Source organism: Lissotriton helveticus, chromosome 7, assembly GCF_964261635.1.
Source record: "Lissotriton helveticus chromosome 7, aLisHel1.1, whole genome shotgun sequence".
Lineage (NCBI taxonomy): Eukaryota > Metazoa > Chordata > Amphibia > Caudata > Salamandridae > Lissotriton > Lissotriton helveticus.
Genome location: NC_136068.1, coordinates 1021573635 through 1021585744, shown reverse-complemented (window position 1 = coordinate 1021585744; position 12110 = coordinate 1021573635). Strand labels below are relative to the sequence as shown.

The 12110-nt window shown below is 46.6% G+C and overlaps 1 protein-coding gene across 2 annotated transcripts in view; it reads left to right on the top strand.

Moving 5' to 3' along the window:
- RNF145 (ring finger protein 145) overlaps window positions 1-12110 on the top strand; it is a 353477-nt gene that overhangs the window by 162813 nt on the left and 178554 nt on the right. For both annotated transcript variants that reach the window (XM_078653727.1, XM_078653728.1), the window contains exon 7: window positions 4339-4479. In XM_078653727.1, coding sequence (XP_078509853.1) covers window positions 4339-4479 — 141 coding nt within the window. The remainder of the gene's footprint in view (window positions 1-4338; window positions 4480-12110) is intronic.

Here is a 12110-nt window from a genome sequence, read left to right as displayed (position 1 = left end):
TGGCGTCCCTCTCTGACCTTCATCTGAGCAGGGTTCGGAGCCTGTCCCAAGGTCTAGGATAACTCCCACATCTGGCTCTTGTGCTGCAGTCTTCAGGCCCCTTCAACATATTCCCTTGTCTTGGACCATGTGTATCCCATTGGCACAGTCAGGGTTCCATATCATCCTGGGCGACACCTTTACTCTATCTTCACAAGGGCTGGGCCACGCAGAATGCCACATCTGCCGTCTTGGGGGAGGCCTGTCATCTCAGGCACCGACCAAGAGGCGCATCCTAAGAACCCAAAACAGCATCAGTAATTAGGGTGCTGGTGTACACAGTAATCCGGATGCCATGATGTTTTGCCGAAGCTCTTTGTCCCCTCCGTAGAGCCAGGCTGCTGTAGGACTATGGCTAGGGCTGGCAGAGCTTGGCTCTTGTACGTGTTGTTGGCCATCTTGGCAAACCATTCCCCCCCAGGACTTAGATACTTAACACTGAAGACAGCCTTCTTGCTCGCCATCAACTTAATGTGTAAAGTTGGTAAACTGCAAGCTCTCAACACCTTACCTGCAAATGCATAAGGACAAAGTAATATTGAGAACGAATCCCCAATTTCTGCCTATAGTAATTTCAGATTCTATGACAACTACCAGCCTTTTCCAACAGCTAAAATCATAAGCAAAAAAAGCCCTTCATATGCTAAATGTCAGAAAGATAATCATGTATTAGAGCCGATTTTATATTTCCTTTTACCTTCCGTCAAGTAAGGGCTCACAAAGGGGACAATAGCAAGATGTATCATTAAAACAGCCCAGAAGTGCTACAAAGCAACAGTAACACTGGGGGAAAAACCAAAGGCCTACTCAACAAGTAAGAAAGTGGCGACCTTGGCATTCAACGCTAATGTTTCATTAATGATATCTGCGTGGAAACCGCATGATCTTCCAAAAACATCTTCAAAAAACATTGTGTGGACATCCTGGCTAACCGAGAAATACTGGTACGACAGAAGGTCCTCAATATCCTCTTTGCAATTTCACACTCATTTCAACCCATCCTTCAAAGGAAGAACAATAGTGCTAAAAAAAACATGAACAGTATATGAATCCAGAAGAAATTTAAGCTGCAAAATAAAAAGAGTAGTTCTGCAGCTTGAAGAATTTACTGGATTCACATGCAATTCCAGCCACCCTGGAAATTAGGTCAGTTAATACGGAGATATAGTAGCAGTTTGTTCATGAGAATGGTCCCAGACCCAGCACAGAGACAACATACAATACAATGCAATACAGATATCCCACCCTCCCAAGACCTCTGCAACAACCTCAACATCTATTTTCACCACAAGATCAAGGAGATACACAACCGCTTTGGCAGCTTCGATACCCAAGACCCTCCTGCCCCACCCATCACACCCAACGACACCGGGCCCCAACAGACCCTACTCAGCTGGACTCCGATCACCACTGACAACACCCTCAAGATCATGAAGAGCATTCACTTTGGAGCATCCTCGGACTCCTCCCCTTCCCAGGCAAGGTCATTGAGAAGACCATCTACACCCAACTCCACAAGTTCATCGAAGCAAACAATATCCTGGACCACTCCTAATCTGGCTTCGAAAGCAACCATAGCACCAGGATTGCCTTGTTTGCCGCCGCAGACAACGTCCGCACCCTCTTTGACCGAGGCGAAACTGCAGATCTCATCCTCCTTGACGTCTCAGCTGCCATCAATACCGGCTCTCACTGCACCCTAGGCGCAAGACTCCACAACTCCGGCATCTGCGACAAAGCCCTCCAATGGATCCGCTCCTACCTCAGCAGCCAAACACAGATTGTCAGACTACCACCGTTCCACTCTAAACACACAGAGATCAGCAGCGGAGTGCCTCAGGTCTCCTCCCTGAGCGTCACTCTCCTCAACATCTACATGACCCCGCTCACAGCCATCGTTAGGAACCACGGATTCTACATAGTCTCCTATGCCGACGACAGCCAGCTGATTCTCTCCATAACCAACAAACCCACAGTTGCCAATAGCAACTTCCACGACTGGATGGAGAACCGCTGTCTCAAGCTCAACTCAGAGAAGACCGAAGTCCTTATCATGGGCTCCACCCCTTCTGCCTGGGATGACTCCTGATGGCCTGTGGGACTTGCAACCCTACCCACAGACCAATCACAAAACCTCTGCTTCATCCTGGACTCCTCGCTTACCATGAGGCGCTAGATTAAGGCAGCCTCATCATCCTGTTTCCACACACTACGCCGAAAGATTTTCAAGTGGGTCCCTACCAAGTCCAGAAAGACAGTCACTCATGCACTCATCAGCAGCAGAATCAACTACGGCAACACATTCTAAGCGGGCATCACCCAGAAATTCCTCAAGAAACTACAGAAAATTCAGAACGCCTTCGCCAGACGTATCCTCAACATCCCCAGTACAAGAGGAAAAGTAAAGAACAATCTGTTAAAAAAAGAAAAAAAAAGTTTGTCTCAAAGGATGTACAGGGACAACTGGATTTGTTTCAGTTGTTCTAAATGACTGAAACCATGTGATAAATCTGTCAATAAAATGTATTTAAGCAATACCAAATACAAAATTATATTTAATGCCGGAAAACATTGTGTCCAATTCAGAACATCCTTGTGTGTCAGGAGAAAGGAAAGAGATTAGTGTTGCATTTGTGATTGTAGCTTTACAAATTGAGTCATTAGTTGTGTATGGGAGGCAGAACTAGTTCTAATTCTCTAAAATATGTTAATGTTTCCATGGTGTAAACAAGACATGCACTACCTTTCCTATCTCATGGTCAAGTGGCTTTGTTACATTTCAGTGTCCGAAACATTCAGTGGGTAAATCTTGGGTGGTTATGTGGGATCATCCAATCCTAGGAAGGAGGAGCTAGGCAGAAAATTCTCAGTAGTACTGGGAAGAAAAAGGCGGAATTGTTTGATCCAGCTTATCAGTCGCCACCTTTTTCCTTTCGAGCACATCTGTATTAAGGAGTAGAGAAAAACTTGTGTTGTTCCACTTTAGAGGGTACAATGAATCCAAGAGTCCAATGTATTTTCTTGAAAGGTGATTAGAGGTTTGGTACTGTTTTGCAGAATATTCAAGGAGCATTCTGTATACTGAAATACTGTTGTGGATTCAGTCACTTGATTATTGATTTTAAAGTTTTTGTTGTTTGATTCCTTGTGGGGCATTTGTTCCCAATCTATCTGAAATGTTTAGAAATAATTCTGTTTGGTAGTCTTATCATAATTCTTTTGAGTCTAGTAGTTCGACCATTACCTCATTTACCTTTTGCTAAATATCCTCCATTGAGGAAAGCTCTGAGAGCAGCTTCTCATGCATGTGTGGCTCATTTGGTCCTCCTTTTGTTTGGAGCACTATGCCCCCTGGAAGTAGTTTAAAGAGGGGGGGGGGGAGAGGAGTCTAAAAGAACCCCATGTCTCCAGAGATCATGGATTACATCAAATATTTTTTTAAGTAATAACTAAACACCTATCAGTTTCTACCCAACAGTCTGTCTACTTACCACAACAGTACAAGTGTAGAGGGAGGGAGGGGGGAATCCTATAGGCTGTTGAATTCAGAGGTAGATGGATTGTATCTGAAGGTTTATAGTAAGAGAGTGGGCTTCCATTGTCGAATATACAAATCACAGGGCTCCTAAAAGCCGGTACAGGGAGGTAGATGATTTCTATTCATGTGTTAATAGACTTGGGGGAGGTTCCTCTATTTTGAAATGGGAGTCTGTTATTATACCAGGAGGGAGGTGTAAAGGAAGGCAATGGTTTCCTGTAACTTTGTGCAGTGCAAGGCAGCAGCACCATTCAGGGAAGTAGACAGAGGTAGATTGTTCATATAAACAGGTAGAGAGGAAAGTAGATAGCTCAGTGACCGGTTTAGCGAGCTTCCTAGCAACATGTTTTTACACTATAGTGGACGGCAAAGGTGCCCAGCCAGAAGTCGTAGAAATGAAGAGAGAACTAATAGGTAGGTTTAGAGAGGGAAACAATTTGCATGGTTCACCTTAAAATTGCACTTTCATTTTAAGTGCCCACTGGTTCGATTATGCTGGGAGATCTTAACTTCACAGATTTCACCCTTAGGTTTAAATGACCATTTAGAAGAACTGTTTGCAGCATCAGTTTCTTCTCAAACGATTCTGATATAGGCCAGAGTACAGCAAAGCCCAAGTCTCTTTTGAAAATGGTATAATGGAGAGTATCATACAGGATGGAGTGGTAGGATGTTCCTGTTGACATGTAAAAGTTGATATTGCCTCTATATTGTTGAATACTTAATTTTCTGTCATGTGACATTTGCTTCTGTCCTTTCAGTATTGCAGAATGCTGCAGCACTCCATACTCCCTATTGGGTTTGGTCTTCACAGTCTCGTTTGTGGCTCTTGGTGTTCTAACTCTGTGCAAGTTTTACCTGCAGGGATACAGAGCCTTCATCAATGACCCTGCCATGAACCGGTGAGTGCTTGCCAATCTTGTTTATCAGTTTCTTTGTTTTAAACTAGACTCCCTTTATATGGTTTGTGGCTCAGCGCGGTCTTCATTTCCTCTGCGTTAAGAATGATTTATCAATTCATACGGCCTGATTCATATCTTGGTGGATAAGTAATTCCGTCGCAACGGCATTCTCTCCCTGCCAAAACTATGGACTACTCATTCTCAACCTTGGTCAAACTACTCCAACGGAGTAAGGGCCATTGGAGGTTTGGCCATCTGTCTGCCCACCTAATTTAAATGGTCAGACATGCAGCTATTTTTTCAATGCAAGTTTGATGGATGGCTCTGTAAAAGCTAAAACGACAGGGAAAAGAGATTTCTCTACCTCTGAGTAATATTCTCTTCGAATAAGGAAGCAGTGAAGGGAGCTCTTCTGTAGTTCGCTTCTTGGCAATTACCAGAACAAAAGCCAGTGGCGGAATCTTCTGATCAGGTCTTCAGTTCTGTGTGGGCTCAAGCTTACTCCAGTATTGGAACTTTCATAAATTCACATGCTTGAATCCTTCCCCGTAGTCGAGATGGGAGTCCCTGGTACCTTTATAAAAGCAATGTCACAATAGACATAGCACATATATGTCTTAGGCCTTTTGTTTAGGAACATATCACTGTCCTTAATAAAAAAAAAAAGGACCAAACTTAAAAGTCAACCAATCCGATCATACCACACTTTAGAACCTTCCTGAGAAAAGCTGCAGTGCCTCCGGTTTTCTACAGCATGTCGTGCTAGGGAGTCCTGACTGAGCTCTGCTCCGTTTCCTCCAGTTACTACTCTCTAAAGAAGATTTGTACAGCGTTATTGCTCTACATTAGTATTTTTACTCTACATCTACCTGTGCTAGGTCTTTTGGTGCTTCAGACTGGCTTCCACCTTGCAAGAGACACCAAAACATGGGCTCTTCAGATCCTGAGGCACTTGTAAGACGAGGAGGCTCCACATTGATGACCCTCATAAAGACACTATAAACTGCCTCTCTCCGGAACATAAAACGAGGGACTGTAAGGTATGCGGCACGTTTTCTAATATGACTATAATTGCTAGCAAAATATATCTCCTTCTGTGGCTGCAGGAATTCAAATCCAGCGATAACCCTCTCTCTGATGCAGAAAGCGACACCTCTTCTAGGTCCTCTTCTAGAATTCCTGTCAAGAGCTAGAGAGGATGCAGTACCTCATACCGCTCAGGAACCTCTAAAAAAAAGCATTACAAAAAATCTTCTGAATGTGCCTACAAACACAGAAGCCTCTTCAGGTCGCTTCACAAACGTGCCTTTCTTCCACCTTGAAAGGAGAAACAAAAGCAAGACTTCTCTTCAATATCGCTTCAGAAGTTGACTTTAAAGCCCCCAACACCACCTCCTGTGGTGCACCATGTCTTAGAAAAGCGATCTCCAGCACTGCAATGGCTGGCTTGTTGACGGCGTCTCCGTTGACAAAGACGTTGATGCCCTCCACAGCATCTTCATTGGCGTTTACAGTCAACACCATCATGGTGTCCGTGTCTGCATCGTCCCTCCTCCGCATCTTCAGTGGCGTCTACAGTCAACACCATCATGGTGTCCGTGTCTGCATCGTCGTCATCTTCAGCACCAGTGCAATCAACAGTGGATTTACTACTATCGTCAACACCATCTTCGACAGCAAACCCCTCCACCCTCAATAGAGCGACCATCGATAACGTAGCAGCCAGTGACTGGTCCTCTCCTGTCTACAGAGCCTATCCTGTCGATGACAATTTCACTGTTGATGATCCAGAGACTGTCCACATTACCTCTTTCCTCATCCGTGACCTCGTCGATGGCTCAAGTACAGCCGTTTAATAAATGAATAAAGCCATCCCTAACCTCCCCGAATAAGGTTCCCTCGCTGCTCCCATCTCACCTCCTGGATCAGGATGACTCTGTGGACAGCCTTTACGGAGCAGCTCAGAGCCCCTCTGAGCTTCATGTAATATCTGAGGATTACCCAGATGAAGGGGAATATTATGAACAGGACTACTACTTGCAAGACTATCACCAGCCTCTGCAATACCAACATACCAACAGGATTTGTTATATGTACTGTTTACTCTCTTGATGGATTTCCAAGCTATATTATCTTTTTTATTTTTTACTTTATTTAATTTGTTGGCATTGACATACATTCACGATCATTGGGTACATAGCATTGGAATTACACATCTGACACTGTAGACGTACATAACATCATATTTTGTGAGTTCAAAGACATATTGCATTGTAGGGCACACAATCAGGGGTTGGTTTGTGAAGTAGGAGCTGGGTCTTGTTGGCGCATATAGCTAAGGAATGGATCCCAAATATCTCTTGGCGAGACCTCGGGGGCATCAACTCCCAATAATTTGATATTTGTTTGTGGCAATCGACAATATCTTGTATCCAGTCTTTCAGTTTAGGCGCCAGGGTACCGCCCACGCACATCGCATCCGTTGTTTGGTGAGAAGTAGTAGCAACATTGCAAGTCTACGAGATGGTTTTGTTATTTCTGCCACGTATCCCAGCAGGCCAACCAGAGGGGAGGGCGTCAACTGTAGCTATGTGATTACCCCTAGTGCCCGGTAAACCTCCGCCCAATATGACGCACCTGCCGGACAGTGCCAGGTAAGATGAAGAAAATCTTGTGTCAACGTGACATCGTGTGTAGTGAGAGTCCAGAGACAGGCCCATCTTGTGCAGCAGCACTGGGGTGCGATATGTGCGATGTAGAAAGTTAAAGGGAATGAGAAGCAACCAGTAGTTTGGGGAGAGTAGTTTGAGTTGGCTGCAGCAGAATGACCACTTTGTGTCTGTGAGTGGAGAGGCAAGATCTTCCTCCCAGGCTATCTGGGCGGGCAGCTGTGTTGCAGGTGGGATGTTTTTGTATAGTGCTGTGATGAGTTTCCACGGTGAAGTGGCAGTGGAAGTGTACTCTAACAAGCTGAGGGTCGCAGGTGGCACTGGGAACGTTAGGAAAAGCCAGCGGCAGGTCGCTCGAATTTGATTATATAGGAAGATGTCTAGTGGCGCCTTAGGTGCCATCGACTGGTGGCGAAAGTGGCCAGCAAAGGTGTGCATGTCAAGCTTGACCGCACGGGCACAGACGCCGCCGTCCTGCAGAGGAGGCATCACGGGATGTTTCGCCAATGGGACCGAGGGGGCATATAGGAGATGAACACCTGCGTGTCCCGTCCGCCCAATCCATGCCCACTGCAGACACTGTGGCATGTCAATTTCAGCAACAGGCCTATTGTAGGGGCAGAAAAGGGCTTTGGACAGAGTCCATGGTGATACCGCGTCAATTTCTACCTTGACATGCGGCTGGAACGGTGTGGGATGTTTCCAGTAGAGTAGAAAGTACTCCTGGGCGCAGAGTGTGTAGTGCTGTAGATCCAGTACATCCAACCCCCCCTCTGGGACTGTGGTCTGGTCAGTATTTCGTATTTGACCTGGGACTGCATCCCAGCCCACACCAGTGCGATAAGGTTAGATCGAAGTCTGTGGAAAAAAGCTTGTGTAAGTGGAGTAGGAATGTCAATGGTTCAATAAAGAAACTTGGGCTGAACAACCATCTTCACAATGGTGATCGGCCCGCCACGGACAGAGGGAGTTTTGAACACACAGGCCAATTCATCGCTCTGCCAAAATTGGCCTGCCATAGCTCGGACAGATACCTACTAATGTAGATCCCCAAGTATTTGATTGGCCCCTGTGCCCACTGGAGTGGGTACTCTGTGGTAAACAGAACTGTGGCGTCCGTCAGTGGGAAAAGTATTGATTTGTTCCAGTTAATCTGGACACCTGAGAGTCCTCCAAAGCGTATGAGTTCTCGAATTAATGGGGAAAGGTTCTGCTCAGACTGAAACACATAAAGTGTGACATCATCTACATACAGGGGCACTGTTACGCTGCGTGGAGTAAACCCTATCCCTCGATTAGCGTGGCGCTGTCAGATATGAGCGACTATAGGTTCGCGAAGAGTAATGGTGAGAGAGGACATCCGTGCCATGTACCCCTGCCGACCAGGAAGGGGTCAGATATTTGTCCTTTTAACCGTATTCGGCATCGTGTATAGGAGGTGCATTTCTGCTAGGAAGATGGGACCAAGACCCATGCGCATCAGAAGGTTGCGTCTAGCAGAGCCACTAGCGCTGTTATATGTGGATGTAAATAGTGCATTACTGTGAACATGGTCCGGACGTTGTGCGCCGTAGAACGGCCTGGCACAATTCTGGACTGATCAGGCTGATCATTACTAGTAGCAGTAGTTGTAGCCTATTCGCAAGCACTTTCCCAAAAATCTTATTATCAATATTGATAAGTGAGAGGGGCCTGTAGGAGTCACAGTGCTCAGCAGACTTATCGCGTTTGAGGAGTGTGAAGATTACAGCCTCCCGCATTGAAGGGGGCAACAAGCCCACCTCCAACGCGTCATTGTATACTTTGCTGCAGCTGAGGGATAAAAAGGTCAGAATATTCTTTATAAAAGGAGGCGGTCAGTCCATCTAGACCAGGGGCCTTGTCAGGAGCGAGGCCAGTAATTGCCTGCCGCACCTCATCAGCAGTGATGGGAGAAACCAGAGAGTCTCGATGTGAGTTGAAAGCCATACTAGTTTGATGGCGTCCAGGTACGCCTGCAGCTCGGAGGTGGGAACTACTTGGGAAGTAGAATACAACTGGGTGAAGAAGTCTACCATGATGCGCATGAGGTCAGGAGTGTAGGAGCAACGCTGGCCCTCTGAATCTATGAAACCCGCAATGTAAGAGATGCCCGAGGCTTCTGGACCGGTCTGGCTAGTGTCCTACCTGGGCAGTCCCCCACGCCGTATCTACGTGCTTGCGTTTCCCTGCCCAAGAATTCGACCTCCCTAGCTGCCTCCTCTTGGTATTCGGTTAGTTTACTGCGGAATTTTGCCAGGACCCGAGAATCATTTGATTGTTGGAATTGAGTCTCCAGTGCGGAAATTTCAGTTTCGAGTTTTGAAATCGCACCTCGGATGGCTTTGAGCACCCCATGTTGCTTGGCTATGCAGTCCTTCCCCTAATGACCACCTTGAAGGCATCCCAAAGAGTGGCGGGGGATTGAACCGACCGGGCATTAAATGCAAAGTAATTTTCGATAGCAGTATGTAGCTTTTCGCGGTAGATTTGGCCTCTAAGTGCGTTGGGGGAAAGAGGCCAGGAGACAGCGCGTTTTGGAGCGTCATCAAGACCGGCGCGAGATGTGAAAGGGTATGGAGAAGAGTAGATACCTTGGGGTTCCATGGAAGCATGGTTTTGGACAGCAGCCAATAATCTATTCTCGACCATGTTTTATGCTGTATGGAGAAGCAGGTGCCCTCACGTGTGTCTGGGTGTGTATCTCGCCATGTATCTTTGAGCAAATTGTCTGTAATGATTGTTGCCACTGTGGATGCCGCTTGGGGATGAGGACGTCTGGTGCACACCGCCCGATCCATGTCTCTTGTCAGTGGGACATTGAAGTCGCCACACCAGAGCACTGTTTGTGGGGTTGTGTTTTCGATTCCCTGCCGGACAGTAGTGAAAAAAGTTGGGTCATCAATATTTGTGCCGTACACAGTGGAAAGAGTGATGGGATAATGATGATGATGATGATCATGATGGAGTATGCCTGTGACGATGAGGTATCGCCCTTTGTTATCACATATACATTGTCCTGTAGTCCAAGCCAAATCCTTATGTATTAAAATACACACCCATCTAGCGAAGTTAGAGTAGGAGGAGGCATATGTGAGCCCCCAGCCCGATTGAGAAAGGAGGGTAGTGTAGCTTTTGAAAGGTGCATTTCCTGAAGAAGGCAAATGTCTATGGTGTGCCTGTTTAAATAGGCGTGTACAAGGTGTATCTTCCTGGCGTCATTAAGCCCCTCACATTCCAGGATAAGAGTTTGACCGTGTCTGTTTTAGCCATGCCCAGTGGAAGGGTTGTTTATAGTGTGTGTGTGTTCGCCCCATGTCCTGAAAAACTAAGAAGAGAGCAGACACAGAAGAGCTGCAAAAACCAAGACGAAAGAAAAAGTTTACCTAGTACCAACCCTACCGGCCTGTCTGCATCCCTCGCCGAAAACTGCACCAAAGACGACAGTTGTGACTCCAGAAACTTGAGACAACTGCCTGCCTTCAAAAAACACTCAAGAACTCTCATGAACAGCGGGATTGTACTAAAGAAGAGGACTCTGAGGTCTCTTGTACCGCCAAACCCCGACACCCGAAGCCACCATTGCACTAGTTGCCTCCGGCCCAGGTTGAATTGGGCCACTGGTGCCAGCAAGGTTCCCCAGCCCTCCAGAGCTTGAGATCATTGTGGTTACACCCCTTCTGGTCTCTCTGACGTTGCCTGCAGCCTCTGCCCGGTGGTCCCCCCCTCAACCACAACTGTTTGAATAAGGAAAAACAAGATGCCTAAGGACACCCCTGCACCTTGGAGAAGAGTGCCAAAGGTGTATTCCCCAACCCCTGCCCTCCCTCCCCCGTGTCCCTGAGCCCACTTGCTGGTTCAGCCCTACTGGCTTCCTAGCTAGAGCATGCAGCCTCTTTTTACAGAGACCGATCCCCATTGAAACGCATTGGGCTTGGACGCTGATTTGCACCCAGGTGTATTCCTCAACCCCTGCCCTCCCTCCCCCGTGTCCCTTAGCCCACTTGCTGGTTCAGCCCTAATGGCTTCCTAGCTAGAGCATGCAGCCTCTTTTTACAGAGACCGATCCCATTGAAACGCATTGGGCTTGGACGCTGATTTGCACCCATTCGCCCTCTTGTTGCTGGTGGTGTTCTGTTGGTGCTGCCTTAGACCTTGCCCACCACTCACATTAACTTCTGAAGATTGATCCTTATGTCAATGTACTGTACCGGTTTGCAAAACATGTTCTTCTCTCCATAGGATAACATTGCAGACCTCTGAAATTATTAAAGTGAAAAGAATTTATATTTAAAAACGTACTTATCTGAACGATTTTTCTCTGATGGCAAATTACATATAAAGGTACTTAGTATTTTTATAAATTGGTGTGGATGTCCTCCTTGAGTTGTGTTGTCATTTATTAACCATCATGTGTACTTGCAAATGTCTGTTTTAACCCTTTTGGCGCGGCTGGAATTCCCCCGCCGTGCGGGCGAATTTCACGCGTGCGCAATTCGGACGGCACCCAGCTGTCCGATGCACACGCCCACAGTGACGTCGGACGGCCATGGAAAGGGTTATACCTAAGGCTGCTCAACCACACAACCCCCAGTAGAGCTCGTTGGTATTGCATAGCAAGCCCCTATCTACTCATAGGAGTGTCGCGGGGTTTCTGTTCTCACACAGAACTGTGCACAGAGGATTGGAACCTCTGCGAATTAGGGTGACCCAAAACTCACCTTAGTACCCAACAAACCCCTTACCGAGCTAGCTACAGTGTCTCATTGGTCATATCAAACTCCCAATGTTTAGACAAACCAGAACATGAACTTACAGTACCTCAGGATACGTGGAACTCATGAACACTCTTTCGTTACTATCATTACAAACCAGAACATGGAGTAAAGAAGAACACAGGTGCATTTGAAATGTTTATTTACTAATGCAGTCTTCTCAGGCGCA